We start from the raw sequence: 21,247 nt of genomic DNA on the forward strand, positions 1-21,247 counted from the left end.
GGCTCATTTTAGGTCACATACTAGCAACAGCGCGAGAATGCGAATGGAGCAAATAAAGATCGTTTATTCCTGTTTGTTTATGCGAGTACGTCTCAAGCCAGACCTGAAGTGAGAGGCAAGCATCCTCTGTACAAACGCTCCCAACTACGCACTACACGAAGGCCCAGCTTACACTGCGATCTGTGGCTTGTTTATACCACAATCCTCACACTCTCCAAATCAGTGAAACCACATGAGCTAAGCGTTAATAAAATGTCTTGGTAAGCCTGGGGTTATAAGCAGCCGATCAGGCCTTCTGTCAAACCTGCGTTGCTCTTTGGTACTTTGGTTAGAAAGTTTGTCTGGGTTTCACTGCCAAGACTCTGTAAACACTTGACCCTGGTTTCCAAGATTACACCGACATTAAAACCAGCTGGAAGTGAGAGAAAACTTTCATATCTAAGGAGATTTATGAGCTTTTGTATGTAAACCACAGAGTCTAGACACAACACATTTTGAGTGGTGGGGGGGGCAAAGCAGCTCTGACCACATTGAACCATCTAGTTAAGTGACCCCTGTCTTACATAAAGCTAAATGGTATTACACACTATTGGTTTGATGCAGCCTATAAGCTATTTAATCAAATTGATTGTTACATAACAAACTGAGTGGGCTACTGCCATCCAAGCTCCATCTTCCTGTGGAGCTGCTCTCCGGTCTCTGCGGAAGATTCTTTATGGATGATGAGTATGCGGTGAAATGAAACACCCCAGTCTCCGACATGGACATCTGAGTATCATCTGACTGTTACAGATCTGTTCACCGTGACGGAGCAGCAGGAAGTGCAGATGTGCTGATTTGAGATGCTCTCGTGTCTCTGTTGTGTTTGTCAGGAAACTGAGGTTCACAGCATATCAGAAGGAACAAAGTTTCTTCAGTCCTGATGTGGCATTTTTTTTCTTTTTTTTTTCAGTGAGAATTGGTTTGGCCATGGGCTCTTGGTGTTGCAGTGGATATATAGTTTGAATGAAGGTTAATACCAGGGTACAGTGTAAATGTACGCTTGTGTTAGCAGATGAGGGGTGTGGGGTGAATTCCTTTGTTTAAATGTAACCTGAACTTGGCCACTGTGACGCAAGCAACATCAGTGCAGTAGACCCTAAGCGCAAAATGTGTATGTGTATGTGCATGTGTGTGTGTGTCAGTGAGAGCGGCACTATATGCCTGCAATCCCATTCACAACTCACACTGGCAGCCGTCGTAGATTCCAGGCCAGGCAAGCAAACGTCATCAGCTGTCGAAGTGAATGAGAGTAAGGGGGAAAAACTGCATTGTTGCGTCCAGAATGCCTTTTCTTGAATTGCGGTAACAGAGCTGAAGTGTTTAGTTTGGGTGATTCTACTGAATTCCACTCCGCCTGTAGGCTTTCTCATTTGGGCTGTTGGTACGGTTGATGTTGTTACATAAGTAAAAATTTACATAATTAAACATTTACAAACAAAAGAAAACGAAACAAAGCCGTTCCCTGAGACATTTAAACAGGACTTATTTAATAAAACATGGAGTTGGGTGGCCGCTGTGTGCTCTGAACTGTCTCTGAGCTACTGCAAGTGGCTGGCTTTGTTGCTTCATCATGTGAGGCCAAGGCAAGTCTTAGCAAGCTGAAAGAGCACCCGTCATTACTACTGACAGAATTCTAGGGAAATGAGCTGGGTCACCTGCCAGCAAACCTTGGCTGTCAAGCGCACAGTTTTGAACTATGCTCTGTCATCTGATCATCCGCATGGGAGCTAATGATAACTATGAGTATGAATAATGTGCAATAGGTTCTTTGTCTTTGTTGTCACACACAGCCTTCTCTCTCTTGTCCACAAAAACATTTGCCTGGGGGGGCTTGTCTTTCAAGATTTCTCTGAAAGGAGGTTGTTGTCACACAATTCTGTCATCTTTTATTGGACAGAGAGTTTTGTTAGTGCTGACTGTGATGTACAACAGAGAGTAGCAAGTCCATAGCTTCCTCACTGGGTTCTTCCAACAAGAGTGTGTGGCAAAGGATGAAAAAAAAAACTGCCAAAGCATCTCATTTATTTCTCTCAAAGGGCATTCACTTGATTATTATTGCAGGCATGCTTCAAAGCACTCAGCCACAATCTTCTCCTAGATATGACCTCTGTGGACAGACAGGCTCAACAGCAAAACTGCACTTCTGTTTTTTAATTGTTCAAATGTTCAACTTTGGGGAGAGAAAGCTGTGAAATTGGGAACAACCCTTCATTGTTGTCATTGTTATACGATATAATTACTCATTGATTTGTGAGTAGTTGTATTCATTTATTTTTGAGCAAGGCCCTAAATCCCTCCCGACGGCTCGCTGGGTGCTGAAACATGGCAACTCATTGCTTTCTTATATGTCTAGAGATTGGTCAAATATTGAGCCAAAGAGGAAAAATGATAAAAAAAATAAAAAATAAAAAAAAAATTGTCATTTTTATTTTCATCAGTTTACAAAGAAAATTAACTCAAATTGTGGTCAAATTAACCTGCTATTGCACACAATCTTGATAGCCCACTCACATATGCAGACATGAAATGCAAAGGCTTTTTTCAAAAGTCACTGGGCAAACAGAAAGATTTAGATGTGATTATATGGCAGGCAAAACAAAACAAACAAAAAAAAAAGCACTGCAGGGGCTCCATACTACTTTATTACACCAGTAAAGTCTCCATGAGTGGAGTCCCATTGTGGGCGAGCCACCTTTGGTTTTCTGTTGCTGTTCACATGTTTGGCCCAACACCTGCCAATTGATTTGGTATGGATTGACAGTTTTGTTCTAAGTAACAGGTATTAGGTGAGTAACATATATTAACTAAGTAACTTTTACAATATACAATGTAAGGGGTTGACATTTTGTTTCAAGGTTTGTGACAGTATTTGCTAAAGAAACAATATCTCTTGTAATTATATGAAACAGATTTTTCTATCTCGTATTAGCTGGAAATTCAAGTCACCATCGAGTCAATTCTTTTCTTTCTTTCTTTTTTTTTTGTAACAAATCTGCCAGAATTGAAAAGTCACGACCTCAAGCAGTTTTATATCCAGTGATATGAAGTAAAAAAGAAGCAGAGATACCCAGTTCTTCACTGACAACATGCCAAAAGGCTCGCTGTGTTTTGAGTGGGAGTGTGACTCATTTTTTCTTGAGTGGAAAAATTCATCTCTCTGGCTCCTACTATCTCTATTGTTACTGCTGCCTCTACCCACACATACAGTATACGTAACTCAGCTGGATGCAACAAGTTCACGCCTGTTCTCTGGGGGTTGACAAGTGGAATTCTGGGAAATATAGGAGACAATTATCTAAAGTAGACATAGACAGGGTGGGCTGAGGGGGAATGGATGCAGAAAATGTTAAATTTAACAGCTTGTCATTAAACCACTCTAGGAATGCACCAACCATATATAATAATATTATGCAGCACTTTAGTGTGTCTTGTTTCCTGTGCTCCTTGCTGCTGCCATCTCTCTTTAATGGAACATCTTATGAATATTTGATGTACATTAATCAAATAATCAATACTGCCAGATTTGAACCTCTTCCTGTTAGGTGCTGTGTGAGCTAAATGCAAAAGTCTGCACAAGCTCTGACATTGCAGATTTACAATAAACTTTAAAAAAAATAAAAAATAATACAGCAATTCAGTTTAAACAATTTCAGTGCTTTTAGAGGAAGGAAACACTGGCGTAGATGTGGCTATGGTTCTTTGTGGGACACTATAGATTATTTATAGCTTAGAGATTCTTCACAGTACATTCTGAAAGGAAAAGAGATCATTGTATAGCTTCCAACATAGTAAACATACTGTAAATCTTTTACCTTGGGGCTTAGTTTAAGGTTTCAACAACAGTGGAAAAGAAAAACATGCTGCTGAATAAGGCCAAGTTGCCTTAGAAAACCAGAAAAAATGGGGTAAAAGCTTAAATAGCAGCTATCAAAAAGCAACTTTCAAATAACGGTTACAGGGAAGCTGGAGCCTATCCCAGAAATCATTAGGCGAGAGACAGGGTACACACTGGACAGGTCCATTGCAGGGCTCTCTGGATTATTAATGTATTTATTTATTGTTTTTTTCTTTTGGAAGGATGTTTCCACTGCAGGAACAAATTGCAGAACATTGTGTGTCAACATCAGTCGACAATAAGCAACAAAAGTCTTCATTATGTGTGCCTGTGAGGACAGAGAAGATGGCATTAACCGGACTAGGATGCAAAATTACTTTCACCTTATTTCTGGAAAGGGTTTATGTGTGTGAGAGAAAGAGCACACCTGCTAATATCTGGCCATGTACAATGTACCACATGCCCCATCAGGTTCATAAGTCAGCTCTCTTGTTTTCATAGCTAGCACTTTCCTTAGTGTTTGCTCACTTGTGACGTAACCGCTGAGTTCCACTCCGGACAAAACTAAGATCAACCTTCAGGGAGTTGCTGGATTGTTCCACCTATCAAAACATTCCTCAAGTAAATAAACACAATAACACCTTGTTGAAAGCAAAAAAGCTGCCTGTTATGGCTATGGCCTCATTTGAACTATGCTCTATCCTCTTGGACTTTTATAGTTGGGCAAACATCATGTATTGCCTAGCTGTGTGTGGCCCTTTGATCATACAGCCCTAGTGTGTTATATAATTTCAGTCTATTCAATGTTTCCCCTCCTCACATTCCATATTTAGTATATTTATAGAGTAGGAAACCTGTGGCACCTGAATGTTCCCATACAGGAAATGTACCCTGCCTTTTTGCATGCTTTTGGGAGATTTCTGCCCCTGCATGCGAGTTTCTTCATGCACTTGGCTGTTCGCTCCTGAACTCACACTCAGTGATAAAGCTACTCTAGCGACAACTGTCACAGTTCTCCAGCTCTGAGGTCATGGACTGGTTTGACCACCTCACTTTGTAATAACACATTGCGGCTGCTGCCCTTGAGCACCGCACTATTTATAACAGCAATGTTTACAAGGATATGAAGACAGGAAAATGGGCACAGATGTGTACTTTTCTTAAAGCTTTGTGCAAGTAGTACATTTGAGGCCAATATGCGCCATGCTGTAAATCAGATTTACACAGGAGTGTGTTTTTTTCATGCTACATACAGCCACGTTTTTATAGTCAGGTTGGGTTTGGTTGCTGTCGCCAGTGCAGCGTATAAAAGTGGTGGGACACAGCTAGCATAAAAATACCTGATAAGATCTCTCTTTTATTGTTAATGACTGATTTGGAGTATACAACCCCTCATCAAGTGGATTAACATGTGAGCTCCCTGCAGCAGCAGCCAAAAGAATAGTTTAGTGTAAATAAAAGTAAAAATATGTCATCAATGTTTGCTTTAAGTGTGTTTGCAGATGCTGCAGCTGGATCATCCTCTCTTATTATGACCATAATGAGGCCTTTGTAAACGAAGAGGCTCGTTGAGAATGGTAATAATAAGGTGGCTGGACAGAGGCATCGACATGACATCATGCTGGAACAGGTCAACAAAGAGTTTCTTCCTGCTATAGTCCTCCCCTTCTGCTCAGGTCTGGCCAACGTTTCCTCCAGCTTCCTGTGGCACACTTGCTGCAGGCTTCAGCGTAAACTCTTCAATGAGCTGCTCTGACATGAATAAATGGGAGCTGAAGATAAAGCTCATTTAGTTTTAAATAACTAGTCCTGTACTTTGTACAAATACATGACTAGTGATTTAATTTGATTTTTTTTTTATTATTTATTTTTATTTTATTTTTAATTTTAGTTATTTAATTAGTTATTTTTTGTATTAGCTGCTCAGAAGCTTGAAAATTTTAAAACATTGTTCAGCAAAAAGAAAAACATTTTCTTTGCCCTACAAAAATACACTTTGACTTGGGTGGTGTTGGCATTGTGAAACTAATGCCTAGAGTGGATTAGCTTGAACTGCCTATATGCTTATAATAACTTGGTTATATACACTATCGTATCTCCCTTCTTTATTTACATTTGCATCCCTTTAAATGCGTCACACAGAAGCAGAACATTGACACATGAGATGTGCACAGCTCACAAAAAGCACAACCTGCAAAACTGTTTAGCTTTCACACAGCTCCTTTTTTACCCAAGTGACAGATGTATATCTGGTGCTTTGCCATCAAGGTGTTTCTCACGATAAAGTAAAACCAAGCACTCTGTCAAGCAGGAAGGGGATATTGTTGTGTGCCATTCAAACGTCAGTCCTATGTAATCTGCATGTTGTGTATTTACAATTCTTGTTTTTGCATTGGCAAGAAGTCTGGTCCAAACCTGCAGGTCTCATGCAAATAAATACCAGGTGCTTAACAGTTGGACACTGAAGGAGAGAAGGAAGAAGACGGCTGAGAGAACAAAGACATTTGAATCAGTGTCTGGTGCTGGTAGGCCTCACTGTGTCGATACCTCGCTACCACAGCATGACTCAACTGCAAGGGCGACATTTAACAGCTCAGACAAAGGAGGAGATGTGAAAATAAGTAAGACTTGGATAATCAGAAAGACATAATCATTTGTTTCTGACAACAAGGTTCAACACAGGCAGAATATGAGTAAAGAGAAACAGAAATCCACCAAAATCTTTCTGACTTTTTTTGCAGCGTAGGTGTAAAGAACAGCTCATAAAGTATTTGCAGCACTCTTTTCTGCCAGTGCCAGTTTGTCTCACATCCTATCCTGCTGCAGATGTTGTGAGATAGATGAGCGAGTTGCACAGCATGGCTCTCAGGATGTGGTTTTACACTGGTTGTCCACAGCAGATAAATTTCACATTTGGGGTGACACTGTTGTGCAGTTGCTTGCAAATAGAGCACATGTCTGTAAAATGGTTAAAGGCTCAGATTATTATTTGTCAACACTTTATGAATATAACCTCACAGCTAAGCAGGGATGTTTTTAAACGTGTCGATGGATGGGCCCTGCAGTACTGCCCATGTTGGTTAAATCGAGCATGAGGACGTTACGAGAGAGGTCATAGTAAAGACATAGTGTGTGCGCGCAAACACACACAGATGTTTGGGATGCCGGTAACCCCCCGATGTTTTGCCAGATGGATGTCATTCTCTCTCTGACCTTATATTTTGCTGCACTTGACATGCCTTGATGATGTCAGAACTGCTTAGCAGAAACATAAATAAAGGGCGGCGACCACACTGCCCGCATGGAACAAATTAGACTGACAAGTTCCTGTGTGCAGCAAATCCACAGATCAGTGCATATTTCAGCTCATGTGTAAGTGACAGACCATGTTAGAGGCAAAACTGTTCAATCAAGAAAAATATAAACGGAGCACCAAGGGTGGTTTATGGAGGACTTTTGTGAACACATTCGTACTTTTAATAGCTGGGTTTAGGTAAACAGGAAACCTGTTACTGACACCCTGGACAAACATCTGAAAGTAAGGAGAAGGGTTTTTGTTTATTTGTCTTCTGATCTTTTTAGATTGTGATTTCAACATTTTTGCGCATCCTTTTCTGTTGATATAACTAATCCTTTTGTAAAGTTCCCTCAAGAGGTAATTTCTCATTTCCTGTCGGAAGATTTACTTTTTCATCACACAGAAATGCAGAAGCCATGCATCATGTACAAAATGCATTTATGGAAATTCTTTCATCTCACAACAGTTGTGTTTTGTTTTGTTTTTTTTAACAGCAACAAGTGTGAGACACTGGGAAATATCTTGTTACTACTTGATGGCCAAGTCCATAATATGAAGATGATATAATTTAATTTATGAATGTTCACAATATTTACATATTTTGGGGATTAGAGGGGTTTGTCTGCATATGAAGTTACGCATAATTCCCCCTGGAAAAAAGCCTCAAGTTGTTTGAAGCACCTGAACCAACTAAATATGCTGACAAAAGGACTGGCAAGACACTGCAAAGAAGTCTGGTTCACCATGATAAAGGGCTATATTTAGTAAAATGAGGATGTTTAATTGAAAGTCTTTATTATGTTGCATGTATGATATGAGCTACAGACAGTGATGGTTTACTGGACTGAAGGCTGAGATATTTCAAAGGCGTCAGAAGAAAAACAGTTTTTCTTCATTCTTAATCCACTAATTTTCTGAATGCAGATATTTTAGAATCAGATGGGACCAACAAGGTTTTTTTTTAATACATTTCGAGTCCCAAACATTGTAAGCATTGTAAATTCACATTTGTATTCACTTTACTTTGTTAAATCTTGAGGTTATTCTGATTCATGCTTTTATGTTCAACATAGATCACTTTGATTCTTCATTTGTGGCTTGGACTTCTGTCACTCTTGTCAAGCCTCTTTTTATTAGTAATAGGTCTAAGTGAGCTAGATACTGATACTGATACAGTATCAGTGGAGCAAAAATACTCAAAAACAAGATTATTTTGTTCATCACACATTTTTTAAAGTTTGTATTGCAATTACAGAAACTTATTAGGATATCCACTTGAAAAAATAGTATTAATTACACCTCATCTGTTCCCTGTAAGCCTAACTTGGACTAAGCAGTATAGAAAATGAATGAATGAATGAATACTTCATTTCCTACAAACTGTTCCTCTCCACACAGTGTTAAATACCCCAAAATACACAAAACTCTCAAACTCAAAATGATTTGAAACAAGATAAGATAAACGACTAAATAACATAAAATAGCCGGATACTAAATATTAATTTATGCACTCTGCTTTGTTGCATAATTCTTGCTACTTGGTATTTTTTCTTTGGCAGTATCGGGCTATGCACACAAATGAACCTACAGTGATCTTTGCTGTGCTGCCTGGAGCAGACTTATTTTCAGATTACCTCACTAAATAACAGCCAACAACAACAATACACAATAGGGACTCCTCTCAATTGTTTAGAAGTGTAATGTTGTTATTTAGGTTCTTTTAAGTCGCTGACACTGATGCTGCTGAGGCTGCAGCATTATATAATGGAAACATATTATTGATGCCAAGACATTGACTGGGGGTGCAGGATTAAGCTGTAGAGGTGTAAAAGGGAAGCTGTGGGTCCAGGGAGGATGTGAGACCTGTGTGGCTGGAGGCAGGGAAAGAGAATACTGAGCCTTTATTTCAGTGTGCAAGCAGTTGTTTCTGTCAACCAAATATTGGATCTTAATGCGATTGAATTAAAATTGGCTGTTTTAACGATGCAGAGAATCGAGATCTGTTTTTTTTTTTTACCGGGTCTTTGTTGCTGCCTTTTTCTGAAGCCCTAACTTGATTACTCATGATCATATGCAGACAAAACTATAGGCTCATAAGCAAAGATGCAAAATGAGGTCAATTACTGATCAGTCATTTTTTTGTTTACATGGTCCATAGAACTGTACGCATCAAACAACCCTGAAACAAAGAGTGTTCATGGGCCTGAAGCAGCAAATGAGGCCAGCAATTTGGTCGCCATGATGTGGGGATGACAAAAAAAAAAGGTTCAAGAGTCTCAAAGGGAAAAAAAATTGTTGACTCGTGACTGAGTTTCAAGGAGCTAGAATGAGCAGATGAGGAGGAAAAGAAGATGAAAAATAAATAAGCTTAGAGATCAGGGAGGGGGGAACAAAAACAGGACACACACAGAAAAAGGAGGAACCACATTATTTGTAGTTGTCTCGGCATTGTGCAGAATTTGAATGCAAGGGTGGAGCGCCAATGTTTGGTACAATTATTTGACATCAAGTTGACCCTTTACAGGAAATATGTGCCATTTGGTTTATCCCCGAATGCCTTATAGTATCACAAGTACATTCATTTTTAGCTTCAGTGACCTTTTTCATTAACTGTTCTCTTTGGCAGAAGCCATATTTCTATTGAAAGAGATGAAAATACTTAACCATGCCAGAGAGTATGTTGAGGTTTTGTTGTGCAGAATACCTTTACACATTAACTGTTTTTCAGAGCACAACTGGTGCTTGAATAAGGAAGTGTGCCAGTTTATAGCTTGTTTGGTCTACAGTAATGTCGATGTGGAGCAGGTGCTGGCAGTTAATGATTGTTTCAGGATACTTTGACTTCAGTTATTAATGCATTCTTGCTTTTTGGAATTTATTTGTCATTGGCAACATGGTAACATTCTGTGTACTCAACTTTTGATGACATTGGGTGTGTTTCTGAAGAAAACTACTCAACTTGAGATTGTAACGGGTGTCCCTGAAAGCTCATAACTCTGTTGTGAAGCAAACTTGCAAGGAAAGTATTAAAATAATAATTAAGGCTTCTTTTTATACTTCTGAATTATATACATTATCTATTTATTCATTTCTTTCTATGCCACTTAGTTCATTTAAGCATAAAAGGCACCTGGAGTTAATTCCAGCAATCATCAGGTGAGAGGCAGAGCACACCCTGGACAGGTCGCCAGTGCCACTGGCATCAAAGGACAAACTCACATTCATTCCTGTGGAGAAGTTAGAGTGATTAGTTAACCTAACACATGTCTTCGGACAGTGGGAGGAATCTGGAGTATCCTGAGAGAACCCAATGCAGACACGGGGAGAACATGCAAACTCAGACAGAAAGGCCACTGTGCAAAACTGATACCTCTGTGCCTGTTTTTCATAGGAGCAGCTTGGAGGGGCGTCAGAATATGTCTACGCTAAAACAAACTTGCAAGTTAGATTTTTTTTTTTTCCATTTAAGTCTAAGTGGGAGCTTAAGAGTATTACAGCGGTGTATCTGAGATCAAGAGACATGTTTAAAAAGAGCAAACAGCAGGGAAGAAAGAGATGAGAGCATAATGCAGCAGGATTGATGGGAAAACTTCTAAAGCTCTCACTCAGAGGCTCCAACATGACGTATTGCGTCTCACATTCCTGGGTTATTACTTAAAGATGTCTGCTTGTCATTGCTTCTCCTGCTCTCAAAGCCTCTCACACTGGGCGAGCCGCTCGCTGCGAATTTCCACTGCCCACAGCAGTTAAAGGAAATCCCTGTTAAGTTCATTGCAGCAGTCATAGTATATGAGGATAAACAAAAACCAGGAGAAGCATGATGTTGAACATGATGTAGAGCACAGTGAGGCAAAAAGGGATGGGAAACCAGTGAAATAAGCTCTCATAATTGTGTTTACTTCTGTGTGGTTGATAGCTTAGGAGGCAAAGGTGATTTTTCTTTGGTTGGGGAAGCAATGAAAGAGAAAAAGCAAAGATATTTACTTTTGGTATCGTAGGGTTGTTGTTGTTGATGATGATTCCAGTCTGGATCCCAGGTTTAAATGGGAACTGAATCAGTCAGAATAGTGTGAACGCAAACACACACACACACACACACACACACACACACACACACACACACACACACGCACACACACACACACACACACACACACACACACACACTCACACACATTAAACACATGCTGTTCCACTTTCAAAAAAGCTACTGAGTGAGGAAGAAAGTCAGCGGAGAGTGGTGAGATTTACAGAGGAAGCGAGACATAATCTATGAATGATACTGTACATACATGCTGAGACTGGGATTTCATTCAGGGGAGAGCCCACACACAACCCCTCCTCTTTCTCCCACTTCGTTTAGGGATTAGGCCTTCATTTGCTTCCCACTGATGAAAATGAACTTTGACAACTTTATGGAATCCTGTCTTTGTAATGTTTTTACCTCTCTTTTTTTTCTCCGCCACCACAGGTGGAGGAGGAAAGAGGAAAGGAAGGAGCAAAAAATGGAAGGAGATCCTTCGTTTTCCCCATATAAGCCAGTGTGCTGAATTAGGAAAAATTATTGGTACGTTTTGTTTGTGTGCTTCCCACATCTGACGCTGATTTATCCATCTGTTGGTGTTTCCATACTCTGTGCGTCAAATGTGTGTGTTTATTTTTATTCCTGCAGAGAGGGATTATGTCAGCATCTGTGAGAAACAACCTATTGGACGGCTTCTCTTCCGTCTGTACTGTGAGACCAGATCCAACCTGCAACGATGCATCCAGCTTCTGGACGCAATGGTACAAACACACACATGCAAACAGTGTGTCTCTTTTTACCAGAGGGTCGCCATTAAAATTTTCCTGACCACTGGGAATCTATATCAAAGTCATATATGGATATACACACTGATATATTTGTTATCATACAAGGTTAAGTTCCAACTAATTAAATTTTCTTACCTGTCAAGGCGCCTAGTGAGAGTAACATTCTTTAGAGAGCTCAGCTGTACAATGGCTTATCCTTTCCCTCTCTGAGTACCAAGTTTTATATGTAATTATTAAGATGCCAACAGAATTTCTATATTTTAAATAATTACCTTTTGTGTGATCTTTTTGTTTTTAAAAAAAAAAACTAAAACAGGTCATTTTACTGAATTGACAGTTTCAGATTCACTGGAATTAGAATAAAATTAAGCATCAGGACTGAGTTTTTTTTACATAGAAAATGCTTTTTTCAAAGATTGGTAAATATATTAACATTATATACAGCGCAACAGTACAAATGCAGGCATAACGGATTTAGCGACGAATAAAAGAAATATAAAACCATGACTTAAAGAAACTCAAAGATGTATAATTTTACCCATAATTTTAAGCTTTTCAAAGACATTGTTGCTTTTCTTTAAATACTTCCTTAACAGTGCTGATGTGTTGGCGGAGCTCCTTGATAACATGTTCAAAGTTCAGTTTGAAGTTTGCCCTTTTTTTAACATTAACATCTTTGCCAGTAGTTGGACAAAGAAACATCCTTATCAATGTCTTTGCTTTTAAATCAAATAATATTTGTTTCTACAAACTGACTCATTTTGCTTTAAACATCATCTTAAAACATTTTAGTCCAAATACAGAGGAAAAATAGATGATGATGAGAAACTGGAATCTAATTACTTTATATTGCTTGTATCCCTATGAAATCTTGTGTTGTAAATCATATTTTTATTGTAAACTGCACATGATCAACTCTTCAATGAAGACCCAGGTGTGTTATCAGCGGAGCAGGAAAAGTCGTCTGCTGTGAATGAATATTGCTTTGTAAACACACAACTGTCTACCATTTCTGTGTACTCACTCTGATTGCATTGTAGGCTGTAAATACACTGGTGCTGGTAATGCAGCCACAGGGACAATTTAACTGAGAAGTGATTATTCAAACAGTCAGATCCCCTGGCAGTTCACCCAGCTTGTTGCCCCTCTTCCCCCATCTCTCTCCCACTCTGTGTCTAGACGAAATACCTCCCACATGACACATTTAAGTCTTTATCTATCTCTGCCCAGAATATCTTTGTGGGCATGTGACAGGACAGAAAGGGCAGCATTGTTTCCCAATCCTAACACACCCCCCATCCCTCCCTTCCTCTGGCCTCTTTTAACCGCCCACTCCTAAAAGTGACCACCTCTGCTAGAGGGAACCCACTTGCATCCAAAATGCATGCTGAGCTAATTCTGCAGTCAGTCCATGGTGAGAAACTCTGATGCCAGGCTCATTGCTGAGCACTTAATAAGCCAGGTCTAAGTGTGATTACCGGACAGATGCTTGTTTTTCAAGTGACTGAATAGCACAGTTGTACACAGTTGTAAAGTTTAATTGACAGATTTATTATGTAATCTAGTCATTTTAGAGGATTTGCTTGTCGGCAGTCAGTAAGAACAGAGGAGGAGTGCATTTAAAACACCAATTGAGGAGGAAGAGGGAGTGTGTGGACTGGAGGAAGGAGTGCCACTTTGGAGTTACAGTGGAAGTGATGTGTACAATACACACACACACACACACACACATATATATATATATATATATATATATATATATATATATATATATATATATATATATATATATATATATATCTCAAAGGAATAAAAGTCAGACAGCCCTTTTACACATGGCGTTGGATCATGTGTGTAAGTTTATGAGAGCATCTGTGTGTAAAGTCTCTGGAGCTTCTCAACCCTTGGTGGCAATTATAATTCAATTTTCTCTATTTTGCTGTTTATTTCAGTCAATTTTTTCAAAGTTTGTATTTGGCATATTTTGATGCTGGTCTTTTTTCCCCCACAATGCTCTAAAGTGTCAGTGACGTTGTAGCTTTTTAAAGCCCATTTTTTTCTTAAGCTCTGGGCTTAAGTGTGCATGCACTGTATATATATGTGAATATGTATGTGTGTGTGTGTGTGTTTTGTAGTGGAAAGCTGCTGACGCTAGAGTGACACACTGTGACACTCCAGGACCTCAAGGAATCCCACCGTGTTTACTGTGTGGTTGCCAAGCAACGCAGGACCATGCTGGAAAAAGCCCACTAATAGAGAGAGTGGGGCCACCATGCAGCATGGGCGCCATGTTGCTTCCCTGCTGCTTGGGAAGTTAAAAGGGTTGGCGATGAAATGCGTCAGAGCGCTTTTCATGTCACCGCCTTTGTGAAATGTTCAGGGCGCAACATATTTGTGTCAGCGGCCACATATGTTCAACGCTGAGCAGAGAGCAGCATATGTTTATGTGAGAGTGACGGCAGAGCACAGTGATGCGGAGTGAGAGGTTTGTGTTTGTGAAGTGGCCTCGTCATGACCAAGCAGCAGCTGCTTCATCATTTCAATGAAAATCATGAAAAAATGGCTTTTGTACAATACAGAGCGAGAGAGAGAGAGAGAATTCAATTGAAGTTTCGTGGGGTGGGGGTTCACTGCCGAAAAGCACAGAGGAGGAAAAGTTAAGCATCCGGCCTTTTGGCCCAAGTCCTAAATCATCATCAGTGTAATTTAAGAGGATTTTCTTTTTAGTAACATCTCATTTATCTCAGCTGACTTCTTCTGTTTGGATGGGTATAAAACACTTGAGCTATGTTTAATCTTTTGGTTGTGTTTTCTTTTTCCATTAAAGGTTTTTAAGGGGGAATGTTTCCTTATTTTGAGCAAATCATTTATCAGATTCTGCAATTTAGAGCACAGTAGTATGGACTGAATGTGACTGGAAAAGGAGCCTTTTTAAATTGTTTTATAGATATTCTTTACTTTTTAAATGTATTATTATTTTCTACAGTTAATCTAGTTTCTTGCTGTTATTGTTAAATAATAGTTTATTGAAATAATGATTAAAATAGCGTGGTTAGCTTTGCAGCTAAAGTTCAGAAAAATTCACTTCCTGGCAAGCTGCATATGATAATGAATGATTTATATCTGATCTGGTAGATCTAATAAATATTTAATCATGCTAAACTGATGCTATGATAAAAGGGAGCTTCTGGGGTGGCTGTGGCTCAGGTGGTAGAGCATGTTGTCCAATGACTGGAAGGTTGGCTGTTTGAATCCCACACCTCAGTCATCTTTTGTTGTGTCCTTTGGCAAGACATTTCACCCTCCTTGCTTCCAGCATCGCTGGAGTATGAATAAGTATGAATGTTCCTGTGGTGGTTGGAGAAGCAACATTTCTGTCAGTTTGCCCCAGATGCTGTTTGTCCTCACCAAGTATGAATGTGGAGTGGATAAATAATAGGTTAAATGTCAGTGCAAGATAAATCTAATCTAATTATTATTATTATTATTATTATTATTATTATTATTATTATTATTATTATTATTATGACCTAACTAGGATCTGCGGACGCTGATGACTGATTATGCGTGGATTTAACTGATGGACCTTTTTTTTTTTCAGGAAGACTATGAGGTGACACCTGATGAAAAAAGAAAAAGTAGAGGGGACCAGATCATCAAGACATTTCTCTCTAAACAAGTAAGTTTATTTATCTGACACATTGCATCATCCTCCCAGCCTTCTTTATCCTAAATCTGTATGCTAAAGCAAAAATCTTTATCCTGTTGATAATGTTATAAACTTAAAAGATCTATATGTCATAGCAGCTTAGCAGATGTAGCAACAGTCGAATTGCGAATATTTGCAATGAACTGAATAAATTTACTACACTGGTGTAGTAATAGACCAAAAATGTATGGTGTATGCATCTCTCACTAAGTTGCATTGGTGCATAAAATAAAGTGGTTTTTTTTGTGCATGTGTGCACACATCTAACTGTGTTTTATATGTGTTAATGTAGTCACCTCAGCGAGTAGACATTGCGGAAGCTTTTGCAGAGCAATGCAGAGAAAACCTGGAGCTCAGTCCTTGTAAAGAGATCTTCAGCAACTGTCGCAAGTGAGCAGCATTCACTTTACCTTCACCTGCCTTCAGGTGTCTCACTTTTTTTTTTTTTTTTTACTTTGCAACCAAAATTTTACTTTATTAAATGGATTTTTCTTTTTCCTCTGTTGTAAGTGTTTTGATTGAGTTGACTCTGTTGTGTGTTGGACCAGGGCTGTACATGACTACCTGAGTGGAGCTCCATTTGCAGACTACCAGAACAGCATGTACTTTGACCGCTTCCTGCAGTGGAAGATGCTGGAAAGGTAGTTTTTATTTCTTTTTCTTTGTTTTTTTATGTATCTTTCTACTATGGAACTTTAAAAAGCATCACAGCATTCCACCCGAAGCCATAAAACAAATACAACTGTAAGTAAATAGCAACTAAATCAAAATATTGGACCTTTTTATTTGTTAAATACTGTCACATATTTGAAGTTTAAAGAAGATAACGACTTCTGGATTAAAAGAAAACGATTCAGAAAGAATCACATTTATAGATGGAAAATATTTTATACAAAGTGCAGAAGGCTTGCAAAGCAGCCTTGATTGTATCTATGTCTGGAAATTGAAATTACGTACAAGAGACCCCACCCTCTGTGCAGGAAACAGACTCTGGATGATATTGAGTTCTGCAGATAATATCTCTGTCTTGATCAATATCACATATGCATCTATTAATGGATTTTGCTGTGTCTGTGTTCTGTCAGGCAACCAATCACTAAAGACACCTTCAGACAGTACAGAGTTCTGGGAAAGGGGGGATTTGGAGAGGTAAGGCATGGAGCTAGAACTGTAACTGTCATCTCTAAAGCATTGTGCTCTGCTATTTACCATTTTGTTTGTCTTTTCAGGTGTGTGCCTGTCAGGTCAGAGCAACTGGAAAGATGTACGCCTGCAAGAAGCTGGAGAAGAAGAGGATCAAGAAGAGAAAAGGAGAATCAATGGCTCTCAATGAGAAGCAGATTTTAGAGAAAGTCAACAGTAGATTTGTTGTGAGTAAAAAAGGGAATATTTTGCTGCATATCTGCATCCATGTAGTACATTTATCCCACTTAACAGGCTCTTATGTTCTTTAAGGTGAGCTTAGCGTATGCATATGAGACCAAAGATGCTCTCTGTCTGGTGCTGACCATAATGAATGGCGGAGACCTAAAGTTTCACATCTACAACATGGGCACGCCTGGCTTCGATAAAGACAGAGTCCAGTTTTATGCTGCTCAGATCTGCTGTGGACTCGATCATTTACACAGGGAATCCATTGTTTACAGGTAGCATTCTAAAGCACTAATGTAAAGTTTCAGACTTTTTTCCCATGTTTCAGTGTGAATTGATTATTTTGTTCCTCATATTATTTATTATTTGTAGGGACTTGAAACCAGAGAACATCCTTTTAGATGACAATGGTGAGTTTTGAAACATCAGTAGCTTGAATTTCTGGTTACTGCTTTGCACAGCATTTTGTTTGTCAAACCACACTGTTGCATCATAATGAGTTGTGTGGATGTATGACATAGCTTCTGATAACTCTGTTGTTGTGCTGCAGGACACATTCGTATTTCTGACCTGGGCTTGGCCATCAAAGTACCTGATGGAGAACTTATAAGAGGCAGAGTTGGGACAGTAGGCTACATGGGTAAGATGTACTAATTTTGACATTTCCAAAACTACAATTTCTAATTATTGAACCAAAACAAGCTGTTTCAAATTCTCTCCAGCTCCAGAGGTGATCAACAATGAAAAGTATGCAATGAGTCCTGATTGGTGGGGACTGGGCTGCCTTGTTTACGAGATGACAGCTGGACGATCACCGTTCCGTGCCCGCAAAGAACGAGTAAAGCGGGAGGAAGTGGAGAGGAGGGTGCAAGAGGAAGAGGAAGAGTACAACGACAAGTTTACAGAGGATGCCAAGGCGATCTGTAGAATGGTGAGGCTTTGTGGACTGGTGTCTGTGTACACAGAGGAATATAAAATAATGAACATCTGAATGATTCATCTCATCTTCTACCCGGCCAGCTGCTCACCAAAGACCCTAAGCAGAGGCTGGGGTGCAAGGCAGATGGAGCAGCGGGCGTCAAGGCCCACTCGTTCTTCAAAAACATCAACTTCAAGAGAATGGAGGCTGGAATAGTGGAGCCTCCTTTCGTACCTGATGTGAGTGTTTTGTGTTCCTGCATGTTTAGATCAGTCCCGCAGCTAAAAGCTGCTATTAAGCTAGGCCCTTACTGTAGCTTCTTTCAGTTGTTACATTAACAAAGATACTACAAAATGGTCATTACTGGATAAAAGGTCCTCATAAGAACATCAAGTTAAATTCTTTGGTGATGAACGATCTATTAAGATAAACTTGTTTCTTCATTTTCCGCTCAACCCCATTTTTCCATGGTCATTGCCCTCTCCCAGCCTCGGGCAGTGTACTGTAAGGATGTTTTGGACATTGAGCAGTTCTCCACGGTCAAGGGAGTGAATTTGGACCAAACTGACAACGATTTCTACTCCAAATTTGCTACAGGAAGTGTTTCCATCCCATGGCAGAATGAGGTAAATGAATGTACTTTATGGGGTAGGGATTGTGTAAGTGCTGGAGTAGCTCATCTAATGGTCATCAAATATTCTCTCCCTTTATTTTTTCCTTTTTTTGTTCTCTCCTCTCCTTAAGATGATAGAAACTGAGTGTTTCAGAGATTTGAATGTGTTTGGGCCACAAGGGACGAGACCTCCGGATCTAGACTGGAATCAGCCGCCAGAGCCACCCAGACGCAGCCTGCTGGACAGGATCTTCAGGAGGCACGTAAGTGAACCCACAGATGCTCTTGCAAACCCAGACAAGCTCATTCAAATTAACCCACACAGATCTTTTCTTCTCTCTCTTTTAATTTACCGCAGCACCCAGAGGTGTCTATTTCCAACAGCCGTGTGCAGTCTTCCAGTGTAAATTCTGTGGACTCCATGTCCAACTCTGCCCCCTAGTGGCACGATGACAGTGTGGGAGCCACATAAAAACATAAAGGGAAGGAGCTCAGAAGGGCTTCCCTGCTGCTGATTGGTTCACAGCTGGGGCCTGTGCAGCAGCCTGAGACAGCCTGTCTAAAAGCATAAATGGTCAGCCCATGGGAGGGTGGGAGGGAAAGGGGATGGGGGAGAGGGGGTGGGGGGACTCTGGGCATTTGTTGTAGGACGGTCAATGTTGCAGAGATGTTTGGAAATATTCGGACAAACATTACTTACCCTCAGGATTGTTGGACTATAGAACAGAGCCACTGATGTTGATGAAAACTAAAGGATAGAATAAAAACTAATATTCAGGGGATCCACTGTATAATAAAGACCACCACAGGGAATGGAAGTTTGGGGTCTCGGTGAATATTTTTATTTCTCCCAAAAAAAAAAAAGGAGTTTCTTTTTCAGTCATTTTTAGTCTTGTTCTTTCTGGCCTGCATCTTGTAACAATATCTCTCTCATTTATCTACAACCTTTACGTGTCACCATCTGCACAACTCATACTCTTAAATTATTCTTTCTTTGTGCTTCACCTCCTGTACCTCAGATCACTCCTAGACATTCAGAACACATCACCTCAACAACCTCAACACATAATGTACATTGCCTTGTGTACACTCAGGCCAAAGATTGCAGTTTTAGTTTTGTGATACTGTTGTCATGTTGAATTGTTGAAGGTTTTTAGCTGTTGTGTAGAACCACAGGAGGATCAGAATGTGTGATCCCTTTTATACACTTTCTCTAGATATGAGCCTACAGACATATCATACTGCTTAAAGCACACATAAACACAGAGTACATACACAATCAGATAGATGCACACATTCAGAATTGTGAGAATCGTGTTGTGTTTTCATTGCATGGACAAGTGTAAGTATGGACAGCTGTATCTCTTTCGCTTCTGCATACCTCATTCCACTGATGTTACCATCTTATACACACAAAAGTTGTCTCCCTTGGTTTACAGTGTCACTTTATATTTGACATTATGTGGAGTTTAAAAACCTTATTAATATGCTGTACAGAGACAGATTTTTTTTTTTTTTTTTTTTTGGTTAAATTTTCTGCAGTCCCCATGGAGTGGAGAGGAACACATGCACTCAGCCTGACGTACAAGTTGCACAGTTTGAAATATTGTCATGCTGTTTTGTTAACCAAATGAAAATGTTTTACCTCTGATCATTAAGGCACATTATTGTATTGATACTGTCACTTGCCGCTTCTTTTCTACATTCAAAACTTAAGTGTTCTTCTTGTTCTCCCTATGCCTTTTCCATGTAAACGATATTGCTGCATAGCCATTGTTGTTTCATGTACAGTTTTTATTTTATTTTTATACACATATTTTGCCCGTTGATACCTATCCTTAATGTGCTCTTCAAAATGCCTCACAAATCTAAAGGGTCTTCCTCTTGTTTTGTGCCCAGCTGTAATCAAGACACAGGGTATAAGCAGCTATGTGAAATGTTTACCTTATCTAAATCTTCATTAATCAGACCAGCTCCTTCATGTCACAGCCTAGGAGGAGGAAGAGGAGGAGAGGAAGACACCAGAGGATCTCCACACAAAGAAGTGGCCTTCTCGCAGCGACACAGCCAATTAAAAGGGAGGAAGAGCTTTGTCTCTTCTGCTTGTTTTGAGAATGTGGTATTTTCCTTCTTTAAGCTAGTAAAAAGCTGTTCCATGCAGTAATTTTAATCGCCCTCACACAGGCCTATTTTCTTTCTTTCTTTCTTTCTCTCTCTCTCTGCGTACTTGATATGGAAAAAAATCTGAATCAGACTGAAGTGCCTCCTTGTTAGTATGATCTCCCAGACAATGCCCACACAGACATCAGCACTTTGTTTATTCTCTGACTTTCATGCTTTGTTTGCTTCGCTGAGGAACACAAATACACACAGACTCACACATGTTTGTTGGAAGCAAAGGGAAGGAGGAGTAAAGGATGGAGTGCAGGGAGTCCATGAGGGAATTTTCCTTCTTAATGTGATGTACAGCAAAGTGCTGAGTGCATGTGAAAGCCAAACCCACTGTGTCATTCAAGTCCCAATAAACTCTGTACTATAGTTTGAATACTCAACATTTCGTCTGTCTCTTAATTGCCCTGTCTGCTCTGTCTTTATGCTTACATGTTTATCATATTTAAATTTGAGCTTATACTTACAGACATTCGCCT

The 21,247-nt window shown here is 39.7% G+C and overlaps 1 protein-coding gene across 2 annotated transcripts in view; it reads left to right on the forward strand.

Moving 5' to 3' along the window:
* Positions 1-19,174, forward strand: part of grk5l (G protein-coupled receptor kinase 5 like) — a 22,740-nt gene extending 3,566 nt beyond the window's left edge. The window contains exons 2-16 of one of the 2 annotated variants that reach the window (XM_079251528.1): positions 11,647-11,742; positions 11,848-11,960; positions 15,589-15,666; positions 15,989-16,086; positions 16,245-16,337; positions 16,782-16,845; positions 16,926-17,066; positions 17,152-17,342; positions 17,440-17,477; positions 17,618-17,707; positions 17,790-17,998; positions 18,088-18,225; positions 18,475-18,612; positions 18,731-18,862; positions 18,958-19,174. In XM_079251528.1, coding sequence (XP_079107654.1) covers positions 11,647-11,742; positions 11,848-11,960; positions 15,589-15,666; positions 15,989-16,086; positions 16,245-16,337; positions 16,782-16,845; positions 16,926-17,066; positions 17,152-17,342; positions 17,440-17,477; positions 17,618-17,707; positions 17,790-17,998; positions 18,088-18,225; positions 18,475-18,612; positions 18,731-18,862; positions 18,958-19,041 — 1,703 coding nt within the window. In that variant the 3' untranslated portion in view covers positions 19,042-19,174. Of the gene's footprint in view, positions 1-11,646; positions 11,743-11,847; positions 11,961-15,588; positions 15,667-15,988; positions 16,087-16,244; positions 16,338-16,781; positions 16,846-16,925; positions 17,067-17,151; positions 17,343-17,439; positions 17,478-17,617; positions 17,708-17,789; positions 17,999-18,087; positions 18,226-18,474; positions 18,613-18,730 lie in introns of both variants that reach the window. The other variant, XM_079251527.1, reaches the window with a different exon arrangement.
* The last annotated feature ends 2,073 nt before the right edge of the window (positions 19,175-21,247 follow it).

Source organism: Telmatherina bonti (genome assembly GCF_933228915.1).
Source record: "Telmatherina bonti genome assembly, chromosome: 13".
Lineage (NCBI taxonomy): Eukaryota > Metazoa > Chordata > Actinopteri > Atheriniformes > Telmatherinidae > Telmatherina > Telmatherina bonti.